At 46.3% G+C, this 27,726-nt stretch overlaps 2 protein-coding genes across 2 annotated transcripts in view; one reads left to right on the top strand and one right to left on the bottom strand.

Moving 5' to 3' along the window:
- The window catches only part of LOC135394142 (PAS domain-containing serine/threonine-protein kinase-like), a 225,496-nt gene that overhangs the window by 55,802 nt on the left and 141,968 nt on the right, over positions 1-27,726 (bottom strand). The gene's annotated exons all lie outside the window — the stretch shown is intronic.
- Positions 111-27,726, top strand: LOC135394144 (uncharacterized). The gene is made up of 8 exons (XM_064624688.1): positions 111-356; positions 19,517-19,707; positions 21,139-21,379; positions 22,100-22,196; positions 22,473-22,595; positions 23,569-23,749; positions 23,807-23,978; positions 26,303-27,726. The coding sequence occupies exons 1-8, from the start codon at positions 206-208 to the stop codon at positions 26,530-26,532; spliced, it is 1,386 nt and encodes a 461-aa protein (XP_064480758.1). The 5' UTR covers positions 111-205; the 3' UTR covers positions 26,533-27,726.

The following is a 27,726-nucleotide window of genomic DNA, read 5'->3' as shown; positions in this document are numbered from 1 at the left end:
CAATGACAGCCAAACTTTGAAGCAGAGCTACAGAGCTCTGCTTTGAAGCTTTGAAAAACAGACGCGCGCCATCTAGCGAGCGCCATTTCATCTTGTCGCTGTTGTATACAAAACGGATAGCCTCAGCTGTCGGCTGCTACGAACGGACGACTTGTTGCTCCGTTGCAGTTTGGGCGTCGTCGCGGGACGAGGTGCACCTGTACCGATGATGCAGCAGAGCAGGAGATTGTGCGCGTTTAGTGACATTGCAGTCTCCCGGATTCTGGAATACACTAACAGCAGGATCTGCACAACCCGCGTCATTCTAGCAACACCGCGAAGAAACGTTACATACTACAGCCCTGCGCCCAGCACAAGTAAGTCCCATCGCTTTGAGCACGTCTCCTGAGCGGGAGTGTGTGTTCGCGAAACAACAACAGGAACAGGGTGTGACCGTCAACATCCCAACTGTGGGGCTTTTAGACGTCTGTCATTATGATGTTGACAAACGTAGTGATCAAAGAGATCCCACATAATTGAAGCGCATGTCGCCATGAGCATGCAGTCATCGCAAGTCCCGTTTTGATGAGAAAGCCACGAGAAAGTATGCGATTTTCGCCCTCTCTCCTCTGCTCATTTTATACTGAAGTGTGTGTAACTTCAGGGGGATTAAAAGGGGCTCGCGCAAACATCGACGCTGGTAGGACCTGTCCAGGTTCATATTTACAGAGGTGAACACCTGGTAAGCATAGCGGTTGAATGACATCTGCTGGCCTTTGGCGCAACAGCCCATTTTCCAGGCCGCCTCATGTCATGCCAGGTAATTTGTAACGGTCCGGAGCACACCCTTATTGTCGAAAAGGGTGGCCTATTTGTTATGGTTGACTATACCAGGTTGCTACGTAATGGCACTATAGTCCAAAGTCATTCTACACCACCCCTTCCTGGCAGTGCGGTTTTGTGCTTATCGCGGGGGCCTCACAGCAACCAGAGAGAACGACCAAGTGTCCCATAACCAGCCCCTTGCCATAACAGCCCCATTAATCGTTATGTTTCCTGCAGTGAAGCTGGCGAAATCAAGGCCGGTTTTCCGGACCGGACTTCCCCTTAGTGCGTTTATTCCGGAGCATGGATTAACATAAACATGTGCTTTTTATTTTTGGCTCGAACTTCTACTATAGCAATACGGCTGCACGAGATTAGGTCTTTTTTAACCCTCGTCTCACATTATTATAAACCTGCTCCCCATATTTCCTTAAAATTATATCTCAGGAACGGTTTAGAGCAGCGTTTCTCAAACTGCGGGTCATGAGCCTTTTTCTGGGGGTCATGGAGGGTCCAAGTAGGCATGCGATATGCCTTGATCCGCACAGACCAACGTACTGATTTGCTTGTATTAAGAAAGCAAATACATCCTTCTCATTAAAATACGTGATTAAATCAATCCTTGTTAAAACACAGTAATAAGAATGTTTGGTATGGTTAATGTCTTTGAAAGAAGCTACAATGTAAATATATCTGCATCATTGAAGAAAGTAAATTTCCGGAAGACTTATAAAGGTGTGTGTGTGTGTGGGGGGGGGGGGGGGGGGGTCATGGTAGGTTTGGTACAACTCTACTACTACTTTGGGCCACGTACCGGAAAAGTTTGAGAAACACTGGTTTGTAGAGGGAGGGTTGTTGCATGGCGAGCAGCATGCACGTGAAGAGAGTGGAGTTGGGAAAACCCGGAACACAGCAATAGCATTAGTAATTTTTTCTTCTTCTATCCTCAAGAAACATACGACGCACATTTGTTTCTGAAAGTTTAGTCCGAAATTCGGACTAAACCTGTGATGTGGACTCCGAATCACTGGTTCTGTCACTGAAATCTCACGTCGCAGGCTTCTTGGGTTTCACAATCCGAAGGCCCCCCTGTAAGTGACAAGCGTGACAAGTATCGCAGACAACACCAAGACCGTCTGCGCCGTCCGTTTGGCGTCGTCTGTTTCTTTTGTTGTCCTCCGTACACACCACGCTTCATAGATGTCTGTCTCGCGACGCAAAACCATGTATTATCAATTATCTCACTATATTTGCTCGCCTTTACGCTAGCTTAGCATTCTTTTATGGACACCGCACCGTGCACTTGCTATCGGTACAACGTAACCTCTTTTATCAATATTGTATTCTTTGTCCGAAAGCTTCACTCCTGCGGAGGGAGGAAACAGCATTTCGTGCTCCTCTGCCTTGGCTCCCGTCTCCTGAGGCAGCAGCATGTTTACCACCTGGAGAGCTGTGGACCTTGGAAATACGCGCATCCCCAGTCGGGTCCGCATTACTTACCGCTTCCAAACTACGTTGCACTGAACCTCTCGCAGCCGCTGCTGTCAACCGCGGTGTTCAAGTGCAACCTCTGAACAGGTTAGGCGAGGGCTGCTTACATGCGAACAATATTCGCGTGCATCTTCATAGTAAACAAATATTATACGAAGTACATGCTGGATCTATTTGTGGTCTCATTCGCACTTTCACCACAGTCGTTCGTCGTGGTCGTAGTCTCTTTCTTCATTTTTTTAAGTTTTCATTATTATTCTTTTATTTTACTGTGCGCTTTCCATACTGCTCTAAGAAAGAATATAGCCTGTACCAGTCTTCGCTCGAAAGACAACTGACTCATGAGCGCTGCATCAGCAGTATCATCTGCAGTACACATGCATGTGATTGGTCAGCGGGGTAATACAGCTGAACCGGAACACACCCGCTTTATTTATTTATCTTCTCACGCATACAAAGTTTTAAGGTTATTTATTGAGCCACCCTCGTACTAATGACAGTTGCAAGCTACTTTCTCAGCAGAGTACTTCGTTACTATAACTCTATACTCAAAAGAATAACCATGCAGTTACAGAAGTTCCTTGTAAGTTACTATATAGTATGCCCAATAATATCGCTTTTATTTTAACATCGCAATTTCCGGAACTGGTAAGTATAGCTCGATTTCACCTCGAAGCAAAATACCCGATTTTTGACCCCGAATTTCAAGGAACTTGACGCACAAGACAGTTGGAACGCTGTGCGTGTGCACTTGTTCTTAGCAAATTCAGAGTACGTGACACGCCTTCGCAAACAGATCGTGCACGACCTTATGAGCCTATTTCAAAATACCCTAGCACTCACTGATGTAACGGGTTATAGCGAGTCAACAGGATACTTATCTATCCAGGTAGTGTGGTTGATAACGATCTTTTCCGGCGTTTTTTTTTTTAAAGAAGGATGCGGCCGAGTCCACACTGGACAGGTATTCACCGCGAAGCAACTGTGGCTGTGAACGGAGAACAGACGTGGACAGATGGAGAAAGGAAAGTAGGAAGGTGGTGGGGGTTAGTAGCTTGTTAATTAGTGTAATTAGATGTTGCTAGTGTTCTTCTCGTTCCTGTAATAACTTTGATTGCTAGTAATCCTAAGGGTATTAACCCTTAGGATGATGGGAAAAGAGACGAATACGACGAAAAACTCGTCAGGTTTGAGCTGAGACTGGGACAGCCATCGACCGCCTGGAAAGAGGTTGCTGGAAAGTGGAAACGTATTCACATTCGCGATGTATTGATTTTCGCGATAAATTGTACTCGCGAATGAAGTGACACTGATCCTTTCCAAGGACAAACCCTGACAATCGCGAAACCGAGTACCTACGAATATCTCTATAACGGACAATTTGAAATGGCAAAAGGGCAAGGGCGAGCTGGTACATAATTACAACAGCCAATAGACCTCTACCCGAGAAACGTCATCATGACGTTGGTAGACACGAAACCGAAACAAATCAGAAGGGGGAGGACTGGGTTACACAAGTAGGCATTGTTCGCTACCTCCTATAGACCTCTCCCTGTTTGTAAACAAATGACGTCATAGTGTTCGACAGCGCCAGAAAATTTGGTAGACTTGAGATACGCTCGAAGTTAGGGGACGAACAAGGTGGCGCCCGAAAGCCAGGGAGTTGAGGGGATTACGATGGTCCCTGAAAGGGACGCGATCTTCGGTCCTACTTTTCTTTCAATAGGAGGCAGCGAACAAGTGCTAACAAGGTTTAACAACAGCTCGGATTATGATGAAATAAATGACTGACGAATGAGGCAAGCTACTGAAAAGGTTAGCCAGCTGTATAGGGCCTACAGCTGGCTTCCTTCTTTCATCGTTAATTTCTTAGGCACTTGGGGCCTTGTATGTATTTGTCACTTCTGTGTGTTCCAGCCTCAGAATTCTCAATTCTCATCATGTTGGATTATGTATTGCGCTGAGAGAAAACCCGTTCGAGACAGTGTTTGAGACAGAATACACCTTACTAAATGTGTCTTTTATGTGGAATATGTAGCGCCCCTGCTGGCACTCTCTGGTGAGAGGGCTCGCGGTTGTCGGCCTCACAGATGTGGGCAACGTCACGACTGACGCCCTGAGGTATTTGTGTCCTGGGCCGACTTCTAACTTCCGGGAACTGTGCCGACATATATCTGAAAGCGTCTGAGGAAAGCCCAGCCGACAGTGGGATTCGAACCCGGGTACCTCCCATGCAGTCTCGACGTGACATGGCCAGCACGCTAACCACTGAGTCACGCGAGCTGGTGGCACGCTCTGTTCTCTTGGTCTGTTGCCCTACAAATACACCATTCACAAGAAGTGTTTTTCAACAACTTCCATCTGTACGGTGTGAGACCAAAAGGTGTGTGGAAGGGCAAGACACCACAGAGGTGTAAAAAATACCGTTCGTTAATCTGTCAGAAAATACGGTTGCATTTACAGATGGTGAGTTTTAGAGCATCATACGGCTATCGCCTCCAACTCCATTCCAACTCCAGTTGGAGGCTTCTGCGTTTGTGTCGTCAATGTTTTTAGCTTGTCAAGCAGTTCGATCATCCCCACCATCGTTTGGAGCTCGCCTCGGCTAACTGGTTGTTTCCTGTAAAAAGGTGCTGGAAGTTTGAAGGGCACTTCTGCGTTAAACCTTGACGGATGGACGAAATTGCTTCCTGGAACACTGGAACCGCAAGAAGTACAGAAGGAAAAAGCTCCCCGAATACTTGTTCGAAAACCTCACGGGGGAGGAGTCGGTGGGATTTCGTGGAGGCGCCAAATTCTATGATACGGAAAGAAAAAGGGCCCAGGCAGTGTTGCCAAACTATGCGGACAACTTGGCAGTCTTTCTCAGCAGTTCAGTGACACGTTCGGGGTTTGCTTTCTTTTTGATTGCGTCAGCACCGCGAAGCAACTGGGGCGATGAGCTGTGCGAAGAAGTGAGAGCAGGGAGTATAATTGAACCTTTGTATGCAATAAGGGGATAAGTCGAATTATCCCCTTTATAGTATTTTTGTTGCAATGACATCTACATACCAGTACGTACATGTCAAAGAAAATTTAGGACCGTATTGCAATTTATTGACTCACTATAGGAGGATAAGAAACAGGAAATGCATGCGTGTTAATGGGTTGGACAGCCAGATCATGCCCCTTTTCTACACGTGCATACAAATGGTGTAGCTTAAATTTTGCTACGATGCGGAAATCAACTTCGACTTCCACTCGGGAAGCATGTTCTTCCTATCTCACGTGACCGTGTCAGCTGTGCTACTGAGCGTTGTAATCGAAAAAAAAAAAAAAAAACGTGTGCACTATGTTAATAAGTCATATTTTGCTGGCAGAACATTATTTTCAAGATTGTGCTCGCTTAGCAGCACGATAATCAGGATCTGTGCTGCTGCACTGCACAAAGGTAACCTCGGCCGTCCTGGCGTCACCATGAGAGTCCGACTCGTGAAAACTGTTTTTTTCCTGCACAAAAACCCTGTGCGTGCGGTGTTATATAGAAACAGGGGATATGTCATGCTATACTGGGTTTTGTTCAATTTCTGCTAAATCACACACCCAGAAACGATACTAACGGGACATGCACGTAGAGTAGACACGTGCATATATGTTACACATTTTGCATTTGCCATTATTCGAGGAAGTTCTTCTGGAATTACTTTACCAAATATTCACTTGCAGTTTTCTCGGTTTGGGATCTTTCGACTTATCCCCTTATTGTATACAGGGGCTCAATTGGAGACAGGAATGGCGGGGGATTAGTATGCGTCCCGTTCTGGGACACCTGATGCGGAAGAATCCCCAGAAAAAACACGTGGGAATCCTCTTAGGACAGTTCCCTCTTCAACATGATGACAATTGATGTTTCTTCCTTCTTTCATCACTATTTCCCCCTTCGCTTAGTTAGATATACGATGTTAAATTCATATTCCGTCTATGATATTTTCTTTTCGTCTAGGTAGAGAACATAGCGAGAACATCAGCCTCTCCTCCATCGACTTCTGCTTTATCTCTGTCACGTGTCACACGCTGCCTACGAAACTGTGAAAGAGAAGGGGGAAGCGAAACTCAATATGCACACTGTCCACACCCAGATGGTGAGAGGAAAGTAGGAAGGTGGTGAGGGTTAGGTAGCCTGTTAAGCTCTAAGCTCTAAGAAAGAATATAGCCACGCTCGAAAGACAGATGTGACAGACGGACATCATGAGCCTGGTTTGGACAGCCAGATCATGCCCCTTTTCTACACGTGCATACAAATGGTGTAGCTTAAATTTTGCTACGATGCGGAAATCAACTTCGACTTCCACTCGGAAAACATGTTCTTCCTATCTCACGTGACCTTCCTCGGGCCGTAAACGTATCGGTAGCGAGGTCTTTGTGCGGTTTCTGACATCAACGCCACCGTGATTTGATCACCTGAACTGCCATCTCCATCATCATCCTTCATTCTCTACTATTGGCATTGGGGCTGGCCGGCATCAGCCTCATCTTCATCATCATCGTTTCTCTATGTGTCCGTTAGAGTCACTAAATAAGCTACGCTTATTTAGTGACTCTACACTAAATTCACAAGAAGTGAATTTAGTGTAGGCAGATCATGTCACTAAATAAGCTACGCTTATTTAGTGACTTAGCTTAGCTTATTTATTTGATTTAGCTTAGCTTATTTAGTGACTCTAGTGTCCGTGTGTGCGGGGCACGTCAATTTCTTACCCGCCATGACATCCGTCGTTCCGCGTTTTTCCGAGCAACGCCGATGCTGTAAAGGGACCGGCATTACGCATCCTGTACAAGTCCTGATTTTTGAAGAGTGTATTGGCATCAAAATGATTTTTGAATGCGACAGCATTTCTTTGAGGCATCTTCGAAGCCTCGGTGAAACCGTGTCAGTCAGTTTGAGGGAGAGGAGCGTCAGCAGCGGTGTACTGCGGAGCATTCGCGCAAGTTTTGAGTTCGCAGATGTGCCGCCATTTATTGCTGCGAGCGATGCAGACGCAGTGGTGGCCGAAAAGAGTTAATTCGCTTTTGTGCACTGCGCGAAGCTTTGCGCGTGCGCTGAACCACCAACGTTATCCCTCAAGCACGTACCCCATGCTACATGCTGCACGTACATGCTACATGCGCTGACGCGGGTACTATAGCGCTACTGTTTCCCGACCCATCTGAGCGGCGACAAAAGCAAGCTGCGAAACAACATTTCGGGAAAAAAATAAAAAAAACAAGTAAAAGTAATGTATTTCCCAACGTGACACCTCACGAGCACGACGTGAAGTGACTTTAGTTTATATACACCGCACAACCAAATGGAGTCATCAATTAATAGCGCCAAATTATGTGTACATGTATATATGCTACGAGGCTGTCTCTTGCTGGCGCTGCGGTTCCCGCGCTTTCGTGTTCTGGTTTGTTTACTTTTTTCCTAGTTCCGCCACTTCTTTCGAAAGTTCGTTTGCTTCCCACCTACGAGCTCGGAATTTCGTCTTAATAAAGTTGACTTGCCACCCACGCTACTCCATGGCCCCCACATCTCCATACTTTACCATTCACTTCAGTTACATACTGCCAAATCTAGCGGATTTGGGCCATGCGCCGGGCAACGGTCTCTGGCGACAAGCGACAATTATCTACGGGGGGAGTAGATGCAAGATTTTATAGCCGCGACACAGTGGCGTAGCCACGGGGGGGCTAGGGGGGCCAGAGCCCCCCCCTACCTGCCACTGACCGACCCAGGCAAATCGTGCAAATCCGAGGAGAAAATAATATATGGGGGGGGGGGGGGGGGGGGAGACCGGTGTGACGATCGCGAAAGCTCTTACAGTTCATGGCGTCTATCTAAGACGCCAAAATCCTTCCAATCTCGTGACACCACCTCATTGGACATCACAGTATAATCGTATTGTGAATGTCCAAATCAATTATTTTCGTTTTTTTTTTTTTTTTTTTTTTCAACCGCATGCTGCGGTGTGCACAAGTATTGTGTGTTGTCGCAACCAGGATTAGCGTCGGGGAGGGCGTGGGCGGGTTTTCGTATAGAGCACCCCCTACCTTGAAGGTCTGGCTACGCCACTGCCGCGACAGAGCTTTTTTGTCGCTTGTAGCGACAGCGCTTTGTCGCTCGTTATGGGGTCCGCGCTTTACGGGGTCCACGTTTTACGTACGCAAAGGAGATAGCGTACGTACGATGCACCAAAACTCTCTAATGAGGAGGCCGATAATGCCAGAAAGCGGCGTGCGACAAAGCGTGCTGCCATTGCACTCGACCAGATGTTTAGAAATGTGCACCAAAGTATACTTTCAGGAAGTGATCGCGTTTGGCGTTGCATGCGACACCCGTGTTTCTGCACGAGGCTCATGGCAACCTATGACCGAGTTTTCGGATGCGCCGCACGCAGATCAAGTACGGTCACAGCGTAGGCACCGTCCTTCGGACGCCTACCTCCATAGGTAGCTCTCCTGCTCGATGACAATACGGACGAAAGAAAGATGGAAGTCACTGAAAAGGTTAGCCAGCTGTAGGACTCGAACCCCATCTTTCATCGTTAATTTCTTCGGCAACTTGAGGCCTTGTATGTGATTGTCCCTTCTATGTTGTTCCAGCCTCAGAACATCAGTTCTCTCTTGTTCGACAATACAGACGTTTGTATTTTTTTTTTTCGTTTTTGGGCGGAATTGTCTCGAAAAGTGATTAGAGTTCCAAGCGAAAAAAAAAAAAAAAAAAAAGCACTTCTACAATACATGGGAATGCTCGTGCTAGTTTGCATATAGCAAAATTGGAATTTCTATCTCAGGGTGCGTTCGCTTCTCGAGGTGTTTAATAAGTACGGTGGATTCCGAGAAAACATCTAATCACTGAATTCTAGCTAATTAGTCGTCCAGTAGTTGCATGTGCTGTCCTACAGTATAACCCGCCTGCGAAAAAGGAAATTTATGCAGCTCTAATTGCTCTCGTTAGCTCTAATTTTTCAACTAAAAAATATGTGCCGAATTAAAAAAACACAAGAAAACACCCCATATATTGCATGCACTCGAATTGCGAAGTGGAAAGATAATGCAGGGGTACAGGGACCAAATTCGATTCGGGGATATATCAGGCGCAACCAAGTTTTATGCCTGTAGTTCACACTGCAACTTCTCTCCGTTGCGGATGCGGTGTGGATGCAGTTGTCTTACGACACGCTGTTCAGACGCATGAGTTCTTGATATGGAAAACGCTCGTGTTTGACCAGTCACGCCTCCAGCGCGACTCCTCTCTCGTGCAGTTCGCTCATTGGTCAGCTTCGTAGTTGGAAGTACGCAACCCCGAACCGCATGGAGTTCGGTCTAGCGCAACTCTTGCGGTGCGTGTGCTTTTCGGTTTGCCGAACTTTGTTGCCACGACAACCGTGCCGTGCCGCGCCGCATCTGCAGCGCGTGAAAATGCAATAGTGTAAACTAGGCATTTCTGGAAAAAGTGCGACACAATGCGGCATTCGGGCCACGGGAACAACCTGGAAGTGCCCCCTTCCCACGGGTTGTTTCAAAAGAGACCACCCACGGAGAGCTTCAAGTGCACTTGGTCATCTCTCGGTCTTATCTACAACAGGTCACACCTGAGATAACTTTCTGGTCGATGTCAGTGCAGAAATATTTAGACTGACATGTCCTCGATGACTGGCATTGAAAGATTACAGAGCCCAGGCAGCGCAATGTACTGAAAGTCCAGTGCAATGGGGTGGATGGGTAGGTGGAAGGCCTTGAACAGACCCGTGAAACGAAAGAACATTGATAAGACACATACCGTCCAACCCCATTGCATTCGACTTTCAGTACATTGTGCTGCCTATGAAACAAGTGTTTGTTTCCCAGATCTCGGTCGCATATATGCGCTCCTGTACAGTACTCACTCCATATTACGTGAAAACCTGGAGGAAAATATCCCCATATCGCTGCACTTTCAAATTATCCAATTGCTCCATCTCAGTGTGCGAAAAAAAAAAAAAAGAGACCCAACTTTCCAGACTGCTACAGTTGCATGTAACTGTACTCAGCATAGGATGTAGGATCCACGACATTTTGGTGGGTGGCTGCAGATTCTGGAGCGCGCGCACACGTGCACACAACCTCAGCCCATTATGAACACTGTAACCAGCAACACCTTTGCGGTCGTGGTTCACACACAAAAAAAAAAGAGAAAAAAAGAAAAGGAAAGGAAGTTACAGTTAATCTGCAAAAATAACAACTGAGTTACAGTTAAAGTATCCTAGTTACTTTACAGTAACCTTTTAAGAAACTATATGACGAATAAGTGTAATTTTATTTTAGCACTTGTACTGTCCAAGCGAAATTATGCCGTGTTAGAAACGGATGATTTCCCTATAGCAGCACGGTAGGAGTTCATCTAAGGCCATCCTGACTGCGTATTTGAAACCTCACTGCAGCAGGTGCCAATGAAGGTAACTCCGCATGAAACATCCAGCCCAGTTCATGTCCATACTTTCTCGCTATCATGTTCTAAAGCAACTTATGTTGTCCGTCGTGCCAGCACGACTGCAAGGAAAGACTAGTTTGCGCACATGACGTCACACTCTTGCGGTGGCGCTGCAGTCAGCAGATCGTCTGCTTGGTGTGGGCAAAACAGTTGCCGTGAGTCAGGAGAACGCAGATTATTTATGAGTTACATAGTGTATGGGGCCGGTTGGTACATATCGACAGAAGAAGAAACGAGTGCCGTCGTCGCTGTCTCGTTTCTTCTTCTGTCGTCGCCTGGCCAAAGGATATTTATGAGTTTTAGTATAACGTATGCTATCGCCTTTGGGTACGTAAGGAATAGCGTAACGTTTTTGCGCAGCGGAGCTCTATTTTTGTTTTGCGCGTGCGCAGAACCACCAGCGCTATCCCTTACGTACGCATAGGCGATAGCGGACGATGCGCTAAACCTCTCTATTGTTTCGCCACAAGATATCGTCACTTGAGATTCGTCGGTACGTCCCTGCGCATGCTCTAATACCCAAGTTGATGTAGGCAGGGGAGTAGCTCCTCCGACTTTCCGAGTGCTTAATTGTGGTTTTGAGACATAAAAGAAAAGCCCACAGGCGATGACGATAGCTGCAGGCTTTCAGCCACGTGGTCTGGCGATCTTCCCAATGCCAACGACGAGATTTCCAGCAAGAAAAAAAAAAAAAAAAAGAAAAGAAAAGGCTGGACGAGGCTATACAGCGAGCCCTGTAGTTTCACTATAGCGGGCGCCGGACAGTATCACGTTCGTGAAACCTCGGGATAATGTTGGCAAAACGACGCTAGGAGACTGACACATGTAAAGTATTGCTACAACCTAATTTCATTTTACTTCAACCAAAAGCGGTGAGTAGTAACAGTTACAGGTTACTTTTGTGGAAAAGTAAAGTAGGCCTGTTTCATGTCAGTCCAGGCCGGGAAGTTCCATCGACCTCCTGCATTTTCATTATTTTTGTATATGGAGAAGCTATTCGTACATGATGATCAACAGCGGTAAAATGGATATATTTTTAGCAAATAGTTTTTGCACGCGTATATCTCCCGAGTTTTAAAATATATTGTAGTGAATTTTTTTTTATGGTTTAGGATGTCTACAGTCCAGCAGTCCGAGCGCAAATTTTGGCGCGCAGGTGCAACGCTCGGTGCTATAAAAATGGCGAACATGCTCTCTCGCGCAGTTTTGTTCCAACTTCGACGCGTGATTTCTCTGGCTGTAAATGTCCCTCATTACCATACGTGGTATCAGTTCACTCAGCTTTTAATGCACTTTCATCTGATGTAGCTATCGTGCGTATACCTCCTACAGGTATTTGCTGAAACAGGCAAATGTTTAAGCGTATTTCGAAAAGACAAGGCTTTTGCGCGTCCATTTTTCGGAAAGGCCCCTTTTGATTTCATTTATATTTTGCCAGGACATGGCCCCATGTTAGACCTTTCATCTGACGTAAAAAAATTCACCTTCAAAAGGCGAAAGAACGATGAGCGCAGGTGACCTACAGAGCACGCGCAAGGCTCTGTTCCGCACACCTTTAAAAAAACCTCTCCACGTGCAAAGAACGCATCGGCGAACGAGAAGACGTCGTTCCGGCACGTGACCAGTGACGTCCCAACGGCACAGCTCAAGCACGTATATATAAGCGGCCCCAGAAGAAAAAAACAGAGAAAAAAAGGCACTTAGCAGTTTCTACGTCACGCGAGGCTCGTGTCTCTCGTCCGCGACTGCTTTCTCCGACAGTCTTTTGTAAATTTTATTGCGCAGTGACGATACACCGCAGAGAGCGAATATATTTTGCATGGTGACTCTGGTGGACAGCTTCACAGATGAAGCAGAGTTTCGAGCCACGTTAAATGTTACTTCCATGCTCTTTTAAGAGTGTAGACCCTGAGCGGGTGAAAATGCAGGTGTTTTTAAACAAAAATATGCATTGATTTAAAACTTTCAGCCGTGTTTTCTTGTCTCTTTGTTTACATTGCTCTGAACTGAAACAGTTCATGGAGGAACTCTTACAAGTCAAGTTTAAAAGTACTATGGTTTTGCTTTTGGTTGAATAAAAACAGGAGCTAGAGACACGGACAAGAACACACAGGACGACACTTGCTCCTCGTCCTGTGTGTTCTTGTCCGTGTTTCTAGCTCCTGTTTTATTCAGTCATGTACCAACAGGCCCACTCCGCCATTTTGGCTTTTGGTTGTTTCTTAGTTTTATGGGAAGAATACAGACTCGAGAGTTTATGAATTTCTTGTAGTAGATGAACAACATGCTAAATAAATTACATTTAAGAACAAGTATGTGGATATGTTTTCTCCTGAATGTGATCTATTATTTAATTTGTTTTTCATTAAACAGAGACATCAAATATATACTGAAATAAAGTTAAAATCCGGGCGGGCTGGTGATCCATTTTAAAAACGATAAAAAAAACCCTGTGCAAGGGGACAGCGAAAGGGGCAACTGAAATCAAGTTAAAATCCGAGCAGGTTGGTGATCCATTCATTAGAATGGATCACCAACCCGCCTGGATTTTAACTTCATGGCAGTCAGTGCTGTGTTTGTTTCGTTTTTTGTCCCTTTCGTTGTCCCATTGTACTGGTTCGTGTTTATCGTTGTTAGAAAAGATATAAAATTCTGCATCAAAGCACTTTTCAGTATAGAAGTGTTTCTTCCCCTGGCTTTTTCAAGTGTTTTTTAAGAAGCTTCCTTGGATTCGGATTCAGAAAATTGTGGATTCGTCTCACGTACCTCTTGTAAAACCCATCAGTACGCAGAAAATGCACGCACACATATGCGTAATGTAATATGCACTTTGCTGCTATCTCGCCAAAAGAAAATAGGAGCTTGCTGTGACTTTAATCCGATAGCATCTGATTCGATTTCAGCCCGCGTTACAGATTAAAAACACCCGATTTTTCCCTCCCGAATTTGTCGATGGTATTTGGTTTTGTACAGACCCTTTTTCTGCGAGTATCCCGACTGCCTTACTCTTCTCGTGCTGATGATTTTATGGTTGCTTTGGAAATCGACCACACGCCGACTGATGTCAGTTATTGCTATGACGACGTGCACAAACAATCCGATCAGGTCAATCAACATTTTGACCATTGTTCGCGCAGTGATTAAGACTCTTCCCCCGTATCACCTGAGGTACGAAGAATAAGCGTTAAACCCCCTTTCCCTTTAGTTATGCTCCAGAAACGAATAAAAGACTACTATTTGCATCGGTATGAACCTCCATTCCAGTATAGCGAAGCTCATCTGGTTGTCACATCAGGCATCTCCGCCAATGGGGCCGACGGCCGTGGGAGAGGTCACTTGCTTATGAGAACCAATAGGCATGGCCGAGACTCTCGCTCCAGTCACGTCGAAGCTCGTCGCCGACGTTTGTTCCAGGGTCCATCTCTCGCCAACTAAAACACGCAGAATTTTCCTGAGTACTCTGGCGTGCGCGATAAACCGCACTGTATCAAAGTGTCGCAAGTGTGCATCAAATCAAAATTTTTAAAGGTACGGTTGCATCCGGGAACGCATCTCTATGGTACATATACCATTATGTACCGCATCTGCCGACAATCTACTTAGCTAATTTTTCGTCCGAAAATTTCGTAGTTCGTTCGCAGAAGAAAAAGTGGAGACGTTAGTCCCAAAACACCCTGGACTGGCTAGCCAGGTTTATTTAAACGTGCGAAAAGCGCTTAGATATTAAATGAACAAATTTTAAAGAGTGTTTCCACAACTGCGGAGGATCCGGTGGTACTAGGGTCGCCACCATGCGGGTATTATACCGGCACGGCCGGTTATTTGCTCGCTCTGCCGATTGCCGGTAGGAAGGTGGTACCGGCAGCCTTTTGCCGGTATTTGTGACTCAAGATCTTTCATAGGGACTTTTGCAGGGTTTTCCCTTCAACATTCCACTACAACTTGAGTAAGTCTGGAGCACAGACCCAACTCCGCAGTCACCAGTCGTTTAGTTATTCATTATTATTATTATTATTCATTGTTATTACCAGCGGTCATGCCTGTTTATAGCAGTTTCTAGTATCAATGATTCAGCCACAAATAGGAACATGTGTTTCCTCGTATTGTCTTGAGCGAGCATGGCCGCTCTTTCTCTCTCTCTCCTTGTGCTCGTCCAACCCTCAACCACTTTCCCTCTCCTGCGAGTCTTTCCTCCTTTACCTCTGTTCCGCCTCCTCTCCTTCGGCCGGCATTTTTCACTAGAAAAGGTGGCAACCCTAGGTGGTACTGACATCAGCGTGACGTCACTCCCTTGCAGGAGGAGTTATTAGAATGCGGCGCTGAGAGGAGAAAGGCGCCGTTCAGACGCCCGTACGTCCGCGGCATCCCTTCTCTCAATACCGTGCTCTGAATGGTGGGGTAGGGAATGACGTTTTCATCTTTTTCCAGCGAGGGAATTCCGGCATACTCTCAACACCCGACGTCTGCTCTTGTAATGTATTCCATCGAATAAACGACACCACTATTTCGCGTGGGATTTTCAGTGGTCAACGAGGAATAAAATGACACCCACAGTTTCGAACAGAGAGTCGAACTGAAAACGTTATCAGTTAGGTTCGAATTCGGCCATAAGGGTTCATTTCCAGTTCAGATCCGGAAGGCAACTATAGCAGTTCAAACCGCATGAACCTTGCCTCCATCGGAATGGAACTGGAATTTTTGTGTTATATTTAATTTTCGATGCCGGACTGGGACAGCAGATTGCAATGCTCATGACTGATTTTTGGGATGGTTTAACACGGAGGACGAGGAATGTGCGCTATTAAGAAAGATGTTCTCCTCCTACCATGATCAGGGTTAACTGCCAATTAGAATTTCATCTGAGCAGTTGAGAACAGGGGAGGCACAGTGCTGGACAAAAGTCTACGGAACACGCTCCGGCGCATTCTTTCCTCGGAGTGACACGTATATGCTAGCAGCGAATGGGACCATACGGACTTAGACATGCGCCTATAGGTATCCCAGTCACCTGTTTGTAAGTCCGTACGGTACCATTTGCTGCTAGCGTGTCACTCTGAGGAAGGAAGGAATGCGCCGGAGCGTGTTCCGTAAACTTTTGTCCAGCACTGTACTGTAGCTGCGCTACAATAAACGAGGTCCGATACAAGTGATGGCCGAAGGAAAAATGATGTTTTAATGAACTGCGGGTGCGCTCGACACCTACGCTCGAGGTAAGAACTCGCGGGGCCACAGGCGATGTCAATGATAGTGAAGTTGGCCGCTACAAGGGTTCCCCCCTGCGGCGGAGGGACTGTCCTGTAGTCCGGGTTGTGGAGGGCTGAACGAGAGGTGAAGTCCAGCGAACGTGGCGTGTTACGCTTACGATCTCCGATCTCCTCGCTAGTGAGCAATTGCTGCAAGCGTCGTTGTTCCGAAGCGGCCGTGCGGCGGATTAGCTCGGTCTTTAAGGTGTCGTATGGAGTCTCAGAGGGTGGCTGAAGAATAAGGTCGCGCACTTCTGCAGCGGCCTCGGGTGGCAAGTGCGAGACGACATACGAAAATTTTGAAAGCTGGGAAGTTATTCGGCGTCCGGCGAAGGTAACCTCTACTTGAGCAAACCAGAGTTGAGGATCGGCCTGGGAATAGAGCGGTAGGCGAAGGTTGGTGACCGCGGCCTCTGCGGAGACGGGTATGTGATCGCCGTCCGGGATTGACATTACGATGAAAGATGAAAGTCACTGAAAAGGTTAGCCAGCTGTAGGGATCGAACCCACATCTACTGGATTGCCGGTCCAGGGCTCTACCAATTGAGCTAAGCTAACACGCCTCTCCAGCGACTTTCGGGGTGCGTCATCTGAGTGAGAGTGAGTGGCTGGTTTGTCGTCCCTTCAGATGACGCACCCCGAAAGTCGCTGGAGAGGCGTGTTAGCTTAGCTCAATTGGTAGAGCCCTGGACCGGCAATCCAGTAGATGTGGGTTCGATCCCTACAGCTGGCTAACCTTTTCAGTGACTTTCATCTTTCATCGTTGATTTCTTAGGCAATTTGAGGCGTTGTTTGTATCTGTCCCTTGTGTGTTGTTCCAGCCTCAGAACATCAGTTTATCTCTTGTTCAACAGGTGCCGCTTGCGTCGATTTCCGTCGTATGAATGTGTGTATGAGTGAGCAAAAATGTAAGAGTGAAAGGAGGGTGAGTGAGAGTGAGTGGCTGGTTTGTCGTCCCTTCAGATGACGCACCCCGAAAGTCGCTGGAGAGGCGTGTTAGCTTAGCTCAATTGGTAGAGCCCTGGACCGGCAATCCAGTAGATGTGGGTTCGATCCCTACAGCTGGCTAACCTTTTCAGTGACTTTCATCTTTCATCGTTGATTTCTTAGGCAATTTGAGGCGTTGTTTGTATCTGTCCCTTGTGTGTTGTTCCAGCCTCAGAACATCAGTTTATCTCTTGACATTACGTCCGGGAGAAATCACGTTCGGGTCACCAATTTGTAGCTGTGCTACAATAAACGAGGTCCGATACAAGAGATGGCCGAAGGAAGAATGATGTTTTAATGAACTGCGGGTGCGCTCGACACCTACGCTCGAGGTAAGAACTCGCGGGGCCACAAGCGATGTCAATGATAGTGAAGTTGGCCGCTACAGTACCATTATTTGATACTTTGCATATATTTTACCTGTAAGTGAAAAGCGTACGCCTATAACATGCAACTTTCACCAACATAGAGATTTGTCCTGAGCATATTAAACGGTGATGCTGTGCTCATGATCCAACCAATGGGAAAGACCGCCACCATCTGTAGTGAAATGTAGTACCGTATTTTCCGGTGTATAACGCGCGCGTTATACAGTAAAAAAGTGCTCTGGAGAGGTCCTGCGCGGTGCACGTTATACACGGAAATATTTCCCTACAGAGTTCCTTTTCTGGTCGGTGTCGTACAAATTCTATCCTCTTCCAGGGTGTGCTGCGAGTTTCTCCCAAATCTCTTAGGGTCAGTTGACAAAACCGGCGAAAGGGCGCTGAATCCATTTCCGAAGGCTGGCGTGATTCAGAAGGGACGCGAAACTAAATATGTTTCAAATAAAGCACATGCATATATTATACAACGCCTTGGTTTATTGTGTGTAGTGGTGACAGTACAGAAACGTGTAGCAACATCGCGGTGCGCGTTACTGGCAAATACGTCGCATGCGGTTGGCGCCTTATACACGGAACTTTTTTTTCAAATTCGGCAAGCTTTTAGGGGTGCGCGTTATACACCGGAAAATACGGTATACCCTTGCACTCTGTGACATTCGCTTAGCCCCATGCACTTACTCCAGAAAAGGACAAATGGTTGTGGCAATTCATTTAATCGCAGAACCGACTAAATTTGCTCACCAGAGTAAATTTAGTGCTTTTGCATCGTGATTTACGTCGCTCCTTTTTTCTTCAAGTGTGGTATACTGCGTATACAGGGTGTCCCAGAAAACGTGTCATTGAATTATAATAATAATAATATATATAAAAAAAAAACTACGCCCCGCACAATCATGCGGTCAACGGCATTTGTTCTTACTAGGTTTTTGCCACCTCCTGATGTGAATGTCATGTAACTAAAGCTTAATTATGTAAATATTTGCGAATTGAACTCGGAAGTTTGACAAGTAAAGGTCACTTTTTTACCGCACCAATATGAAGAGCGTGCCGAATTTACTCAAATTCACGATACTTGACTGTGATATTAAGGAGCTATGCCATTGAAAAAAATAGCCGATCATATCACGATTTTCGGAGTACCCGAGCATAACGATCGAGCGATTACTTTTTGAGTGCAATCGCTCTCAGTCCGACGAAAGGAGGTAGCGGACCCAGCCCACGGAGTGATAGTAGAAAAACAGCTACTAAAATTGGGAGAGGGAAGGCATGATCCCAGCTGAAGCCGTACGTGATAAGCCATGTCTGTGTTATCTGTTTCTAGAATGCTGGTGTGGGCTGGGTTTCCTACCCCCTTTCGTCGGACAACGATTGCGCTGAAAAATTCGTCGCGCGCTATCCTCTTGGAGCTCCGTATAGAGCATGATGTTCGGCTATTTTTTCATATGGGATAGCTCCTCAATATCCCTGTCAATCGTCACTAATTTAAGTAAATTCGGCACGCTCTTCACACTGGTAGGGTATAAAAAAGTTACCTTTACTTGGCAATGTTACCTTTACTTCCGAGTTCAGTTCGCAAAAAATTTACATAATTAAACCTACGTTACATAAGTCACATCAGGAGGTGGCTAGTAAGGACAAATGCCGTTTACCGCATGCTTCTAGGTGGTGTAGTCTTTTTAATTATAATTAAATGACACGTTTCTGGGACACCCTGTATACGGGGTGTTTCTGTAACTACGAAAAATAAAATAGTTAACAAGTATGCAGCGTATGCATATGGGGTCAACGGTATTTAGTCCTGCTAGGTTTTTGCCACACGTTGTGGTAGTTAGCACACATGTCACACATTAATTAAGCTAATTTTGCTAATTGAACTCGAAGATTAGACAAGTGAAGGCAGCGTCTTTTTTCATGAATTAGACAGCCTATGGCCACAACACACAATCCCAACAAAAATCAGGAAGTCTTCCACCAGGTTTCTACAAAAATTTGGCAGCCAAAAATCCGTTGCTCTTTGCATTTTTTGTGGTGAATTAACCTGTGTTATGTGTGGCAGATATGTTTTGGAACTCCACTCTCTGTCACCTCATTCGGATTTCTTTTTATTATCTTCACAGGATGGTCACCGACCACTGTCATGCGAATTGCCCTCAACTGTCATCGTGGGTCTCGGTCTCCATGGCCGGTTATGTCAAGCCGCTGGGTAAACACGTCGGGTGTTACCCAAGACCCGAGCCACCAGCACACTGTTCCCTGGCCCTACCTGGAGAGAACAATCAACGTAAACACCTGCGCTGAACTCTACAGTGTACGTGCAACTACTTCTAGATAGAGAAAGCCTGCTTCCTCGTCGACGTGACGTAACAACTAAGAGTCAGCCAATCAGGATCGTGTTTTCAACGGCTCTAGCCAATCACGAACGTGCTTTCAGCGGTCGTAGCCATGGAGACGAGCCACCGTCAGCCGTATGGGCAGCCACTGTTGTCTGAGAGTAGTGAACGTCCCCACGTACTAAATGGGAAAACAAAATAAAGCGCTAAACGGTCCCGTACTTTTCTCAAGATTGAGCAGGGATCGGAACCGGTATTTCTTTCGGTGCGGTTCGGGTTCAGGCTTATTGGCTCGGTTCTGGTTTAGCTCCGCTGAACCGAAATTATCAGCTTGAACCGGTTCAGGTATATCGGTTCAGTTCGGGTTCAGTTCCCCCCCCCCCCCCCCCAAATTTCGTTTTCGCAGGTGGGTTATACGGCCTGCGGACATCCTGTAGGACAGCATATGCAACTACTAGACGCCCAATTAGCTAAAATTCATTAATTAGATGTTTTCTGGGAAATGATATAGCAGAATTGGAGCCACTAATTATGCAAATCTATCGTCCTTATTAAACACCCTGAGAAGTGCACCCACCTTGAGCTATAAATTCGCGTATTTTACTATGCAAATGAGATGAAACCAGAAACGCATTTTTGGAGCACAAAAACGACACGAATCTTCGCCTTATCTAAATTGGAGAGTGGTCTATCTGGTCAACAGATTAGTGCCTATCCCAGTCAGCTCCATCGCTCAAAGCATGTGGTTCTCTCTCTCTCGTGAATTGCCTGTCACTCTTTCTGCGCTCGAGTAGTGTGTAGTTCTTGTTTCGGCTCATTTGCATAGCAAAATCCAGGAGTTTATATTTCAATGTACGTTTGCTTCTCCAAGTGTTTACTAAGGACGATGGATGCAATGACTGGCTAAAATTCTGCTGTTTTGCATTTGCTAGAAAACATCTAATTAATCAGCTAACTATTGAATTTTAGGTAGTTAGTCGTCCAGTAGTTGCATACGCAGTTCTACAGGGATGTCCGCCTGGTCCTATAAACCACCTGCGAAAACGAAGTTTATGCAGCTCTGATAGCTTTTCATTAAAAAATCAGAGGAATAAAAAAAGGAGAAAATAAACGTATAATCGGGATGCATTTCACGCTCCTTAACTATGCTGTAAAAGGACTATGAGGGACATTTTCCAAAAAAATTTGAAGTTCTCGACGGTTAACGCTTGTTCTACGTCAGCTTTAGCTGACTCGCTCCACAATAAAGCTGTATTGTATTTTGAGGAAGTTGTGGTTGAAAATATGCATCGGGAGTCCCTTAAAAATGTGCAAATTCATATGGCATGTAACAAGATCAATGTTAATTACTGCAGACAAACGCTGGCCAGAGCAACCGAGTGAGTGAGAGTGTTTTTTCCTTTAACCAGAAATGGCGCCGAGAGGGTCGTCCAGGCTACAAGAACGCGCCCGAACAAGGCGGCCTCTGCGTTCCCGTCTCCTACGTCCACACGGGCCTAGACCGCACAGAGAAAGAAGGAAACGTCAACAGCCATCGCCGACCTGTGGTGGTTATTGTCACAGGTGCCCCAGGCAGCTACCGGGACTTCGCCCATCTCATCCCGTTCCTGGACTGCAACGGAGTTGACGTCATCTCGCCAGTTTGGCCAGGTTAGGCATTGTTGGCCTCTTGCCGTTCTACTGACATCATACAGTGCACTGTCAACCACGGGTCTTTCGCTGTGCCTTCAACGATGCATTACACTCTTTCTGACACCATGTCTTGCACTCCTTTTTCAAGTCTTAGCTAGTATTGGTTTTCCATCATGCAGTCAGAAACCATGTTTTGAAAAACGCATAACTGTACAACAGATCTTACATAATATCTCACGTTGTGCCATCTACCAGCTATCCTACGTCACTTCCTACTTCGTGTCCTATATTTATTTTACTTGATTTCAATATACTTCCAAGGGTCCCTTGAGGGACATTACCAGTGCATTCACAGGAGCGACATTCTCCAAAACACTCCAGCGGAAGATACTCAAAATGTCAGCCTTTTGCTGCCACCTGAGCACTGAACACTGAGCACTGAACTTTTTCGTCCTCTCCTAACAGTGGAGAATATTCTGTGGCACAGTCACAAGATGGGTTCCGTAGCAAACGACAGGACCGATGCTGTTGTCTGCTACAGAATCCATCGTGTCGTCTGTTATGTGTGCCACTGCGGATACTGTGGCAGTTGCTGTTCCTTCTGCCGGAATATTCCGTGAGCACGTCGCTCGTGCGAACACACGGATCATGTCTTCTGCCTTGTTCCGCACCACACTGTACACCATACACTACACATGTTTCTATGTCCTACTTTACGTCTACCACCATGTCTTGCAGACTTGGCATTTAGTCGAGAGTCCGGCTGTTGGTGGCACTCTAGTCAAGAGAAGACCAATCTTGCCTTGGATTTTCTTGCTGCCATCAATGTTAGAGAGTAAGCAGTTGACTTTGCCCCTCTTGCAATGAAAGCTTTAGCTGCATTATGTAGCTTTGCGCTATGAAAACGGTGCCTCCCCGTGCTACCGAGGACAGTCATTGAACTATCCGAAATGGATGGTCTAGTTTTGTCTTGTTCGGCTTTGAACCATAGATACCTTGATGATAGAAGAACAGTCGTTAGAGGCGCAGCCACGGTGCTCAAACCGGTATGCAGCCGAGTTCAGCCTCAGCTGTAGTCAAGGAGCATGAACCATACTTTGAAACCATTCAGGGTCGATATGCTCGTGGCACACAGCAGTGGCTCGTTTCCAGCCCTCAGGATGATCACCGTTCCTGGTGGACTCAAAGTGAAAGCCCTCACCCTCCTGGCACCAGCAGGACACAGAAGAATTACGTGAGTGTTGTGGTACCACTGTCCACGTAATGCATCGAGCTTGAAAGTCGAACTCGAACGAGGGAGACAATTACAGAGAAACAGTGCATGCCAAGCGTCTATGTCCGCGCAACTCTTGGTCTTACAGCCTCATGAAGATTTGATTGGCTACGGTATAGGAGAGGATACTGAGAGTCGAAGACGGACGTGTTGGTTTGGGTCCAAATTCCAAATGGGGAGTCCACAAAACACAGCAGACGACAGCGTGCTTGTCCATGTCGTCTGCTGTGTTTTGTGCTCTCCCCTTTTGGAATATGGGAGAAGATGATCAGTAACAAAATCAAAATAACAAGAAAATGGATGCATCACGAGCTCTGTGTGCCCGCTTTCTTCAAGAGACAGAGCTATCTCCATATGTATCTGTCGGACAGATAAATACGGCGATAAATGAGTATCACCTCCCATACTGCAGTCAATCAAATCTTCCTTTTCATTATCTCATAAAGACTGAGCGGAGTCCTGGAGCTTTGTTAGATCTGGCTTGGAACGAATGCATATCATTTAGTGAAATCTTTATCCAGAGATATTTTGGACCAAAACAATTAGTTCACTGACTAACACGACACAGCAAAGGTGTAACTGCTTCAAACCTGCGATAAAAACACATATAAAAATGAAATTTATGAAATCAAATTCATCTACCAAATTATTTCTTTCATGATGCGACGGTAACTTCCCAATGCTGGGATAATTGACAAGACTTTACCACAGCACACGGTGCTCCAGTTTTGGTCATGGTCAATCGTAGACAACTTTGAACATATTTCATATGCTCATCAAATTGGAAAATATCCAAACTGATTTTATGCGTCCGTTAGCATTCGCAGGTGTAGAATTATACTATGCAAACTGCTTTCGAATGAACTGAAAATTCCACATAACCGGAATCCCACTAACGGAAGTCTGAGTAAATCGGCAGCTGCATATCTTACAGAAAAATGAAACCGTACTGGTTCACGGACAACCTTGGTCATCTGTATAAGCATCGGTGGGCCCAACGACTTTGCGAAAAATTGGGGTACGCGTACCTGACCATCACCAGGCATCCACTGAAAAAGAACATGGACAATGCCATTTTGGCTATGGACGCTATGTTGTACGCTGACTACGACCAGGTATGTGAAGGAACTGCAACTTTCTGGTGTGTAATGCACAGATGGCACATGTTTTAGTTGGCACGCGATGCCGAAACTGTGAAGAAGAACAAGCTTCCCACCCTGGTGGCTGTCAGTGACAACGACAAGCTCATTGACCTGGCCATTAGCCTGGACTTCATTCCACTACTTGGAGGAAATGTAGACAAGACATGGTACTACGACAAAGAGAGGAACCTTGTACGGGCAGGTAAGGAACCTCAGACGGAAAACGAAGCAGTGTTCTTGATCGTGGTACCCACGACCAGACCTCGGCAGTTTTGACTTTCACTCACTCAGGTTCACTCACCACCCGCCCAGTTTTCGGCTCGCTCACTCACAGTCTGCTCAGCTCTCGGTTCGCTCATTCACGCTCACTCACCGTCCGCTCAGGTCTCGGCTAGCTCAGTCAAGTTCATTCACCACCCGCTCAGCTCTCGGCTGGCTCATTCACGCTCACTCGCCGCCCGCTAAGCGTCTTGCGGTCTTACGGCTGTTCCTTATCTTCCATCACCCCCGTGTGTCGACCGAGCGAATTAACACGAAATTGACAGCTGGATAGCTGATCCAAAGAGAGCATTGGTGCACTGCTCCGCGCGAGAAATATGTAAACCGAAACCAATTAATTACTCTTAAAAATTCCCTAAGTGTGGACGCGTTTTTTTTCTTGCAATATTTTTCGCTGAAGGTCCCGATGCGTAAAAGAGAGGTTCCGTAAGAGTGCGAAGTAAAATTTAAAAGTTAGGATGTTTATTTAATTAGTGAGCGTATGCAAATGGGCTGCTCACTGCTCAGTTCATAGCCCCACTGGCCACTCGGCTCCAGACTCGCACTCAGTCACTGGCCGCTCAACACTCGAATCGCGCGCTCACGTTTACCCAGTGCGCACTAACGCTCACTCACTCACTGCCCGCTCAGCTCTCGGCTCGCTTACTCGCGCTCAGTCACTACCCATTCACTTCTCGGTCCGCTCACTCATGCTCACTCACAGCACGCTCAGCTCTCGGCCCGCTCACTCACCACCCGTTCAATTCACGGCTCACTTACTCGGGTTCACTCATGGTCTGCTCAGCTCTTGGCTCGCTCACTCAGACTCACTCACCACCTACTCAGCTCTAGGATCGCTCACTCACGCTCAGTTCATTAGCCGAATTGAGCGTGAGTGAGCATGAGTGAGCGCGCTCATGAGTGAGTTTTGCCAAGGTCTGCCCACGACCTTCTAGATTATGTCATAGGCACCCCTTCCCAGCGCCGCATTTGGAAGCTAGTGGTGGCGCTACTCATCGGCCCAGTTGCTTCCTCAGTTTCTGCAATACCTTGTACTTCAGCTTTCCTTAGTATTTTTGTACAAGCTGTAATGTCCATGAGAGATGCTTCTTTCTAAAGTTGATTGTTATCATCATTCTACACATTTTCACAGGAGCTGTTGCTGCCGTCTGCTACGCTAGTTGTACGTGCGCTTCTGTTCAAAATTCAAATTTCCATTGTCCAATCATGATGTAGATCTCACGGGCCGATGAGTAGCGCCCCTAGAGGATCGTGCGGACGGGCTTTTCATAGGGATTATGACATGGTCGTTATAATCTTGTAGGTCGTGGTGGTACCATAGGACCACCATGGGACTGCGCTACCGTCGTGGCGCAATAGTGTTGATGCCAGAGGGACGTTAGACCCCAATGCAGAGTTTCTAAGGACAAGCTGGAGCCGTTTATAACACCATTAACAAGGTCCAATTGTTCTATCAGGACATCGTTATATGCGTGCCCTTGTGAAAGCACCAGACAAAATTACGACATTGAAAGTACAACAATGCAACAAGTACAGTATCACCGAACACGTTTATTGACAGAAGGAAGACATCACTTTTTCTGTCATATACCCTTCATGTACGTCTAGCGTCTAGCGAACTTCGAACCTCGATCACCTGAAACGACATTCCCCTTGAGGCAGATGAGATCGTAAATCACGCATGTCACAGGGCCGTTGTCACATTTGTCAATGTCATTAGCATGCACCTAGTCCGCAATGACAATACAACTCCCTGACAACAAAAAATCGTTATAGGATTCATTCTCTGAAGTTTTTGTCGCTCCCATGCTGCCTTTAGTTCCATTTGTTTTGCGTAGACATAACAGAGTTTGACGAGCCTGGAAGTGCCTTATGGTAGTCTGCTTCCTTCATTTTTGTTCATTTTACCAGCTGCCCTAGGTATTCTAATCACGAACAAGTGCATCCCTTACGATTGTGATAATGATGTCAGTGTGTGAGCTGACAAAAATGCAGCAGTGCAATCAGTAACATCGCAAAATGAGTGTTATTTGCATACTGAAGATCGTAATAAATGACCTCTCTCTACTGTCTTCAACAACTGGAGGTTCTGTGTCTCGCAAAAGGCTAATGGAATCGTGGAACCTTTTTGACTTTCTGTTGAGTGTCTCATTGGATCTGGAAGCCTGACGTAACATCTGCCAGTGCTCGTCGTGCACCATTCTCAACCGAATTATTTCCGAATCATCACTTCATCTGTGTTTCCAGGACAAGACACCCACGTACGGGCCCTACAGTTCTCCAAGGGCTCACATTATGTCTTCAGCCGCTGTGCTGATGTCGTCAGCTATGAGGTGCTAAGACTGCTTTCCTCAGTCCTTACGACGAAGGAAGCTACAGTGGAGACCGCAGAGAAGTCAGAGTCCATAGTGGAACCGGACACCCAAAGCACCACCGAAACACACCGTGTGCGCCTTCGCCTTGGCGAGATACGCTGATGTCACTTTCCGTGTCGCACCTCATGTGATGGAAATGTGATCGTTATCGGTGAACCTCAGAATGCAGCTTACCGAGCATTCCGACGCAGATGTGGCCCAAAATGTAGAATATTTATGCCTCTGTCTGTGTGCTGATGAAAAGCTATATTTTCGTGTCTACTTTTCTGTTTTGTCTAAATATGACGTGTTATCGCACATGTAACCAGTCTTTTCGAAATTGGTTTATGCGAGTGCCTCATGCATGCAGATCACATCGTCTGATGCGTTATTTGACTCTTTCTTGTTTCTTCCTTTATACCGTAATTTCACGCATATTAGCCGCGGCTTACGCACAATTTTTTTTTCTCACGGGTGCTCTGCGGCTTGTCCACCGGAGCGGCTTATCTGATGACTATTTTTCTCTGGTGTTTTCCCCGTGCGCCGGTTTTAACGAAAGGTCCGACAGCGTCTCTGGAACAGCACCGCCCTGCCACTGACTCATCGATCCATGAAAAACACACAACAAGGGCACAATCTGATCTTGGTAGAAAACTGGAACTGACCTCCTTTGTTGTACACCAGGCCAACCCCAGAGCATGGACCACAGGGTTTATGGCCTTCTCTATGGTCTCCTTTCTCGCACAAATCAGTCGCTTTGTATTGCCTGCGGCTTATCTGCGAATGCGGCTTATCTGCCCAAAAATTTTCAAAACGTTCTTAAAAACGGGTCCTGCGGCTTATACGCGTGAAATTACGGTACATTCGGGACACAATGAGCGTACCTGAGCACAAACAAGCAGTTATCACCTCTTCATTCCTGTCCCGGAGCAGCCTTGTTTGTGCTTTGTACGACAACTTCTCAGATGTGCTGCTCTTTCATGTTTTGTTTGAATGTTGTACAATATGTCTCTATCTGCACACGTTGTCAAGACACAGACGCACACAGATGCACTTGTGGTAAGCTTACTGACAGCTGTGCTATGTTTTAATCACGCTGTACTTTCCCTTTTTGTTCACTTGGGAAAATTCGCATAGAAATGTATAGCACGATTGAATGTCACTAGCAGTGTTTTTCCCGGTGATCTGATACTCATACTGCTCAATGGATGCTGACTCTGCTTTTCTTATGGGTGCTTTTCTTGATTTTGTTTTCAGTTAGCCAAACATAAAAAGAGTAACACTCCAAATTTGTGACATTAAAGGACAGAAAAGCTG

This window comes from Ornithodoros turicata, chromosome 5 (genome assembly GCF_037126465.1).
Source record: "Ornithodoros turicata isolate Travis chromosome 5, ASM3712646v1, whole genome shotgun sequence".
NCBI lineage: Eukaryota > Metazoa > Arthropoda > Arachnida > Ixodida > Argasidae > Ornithodoros > Ornithodoros turicata.
This window is presented reverse-complemented; position numbering and strand designations above follow the sequence as displayed.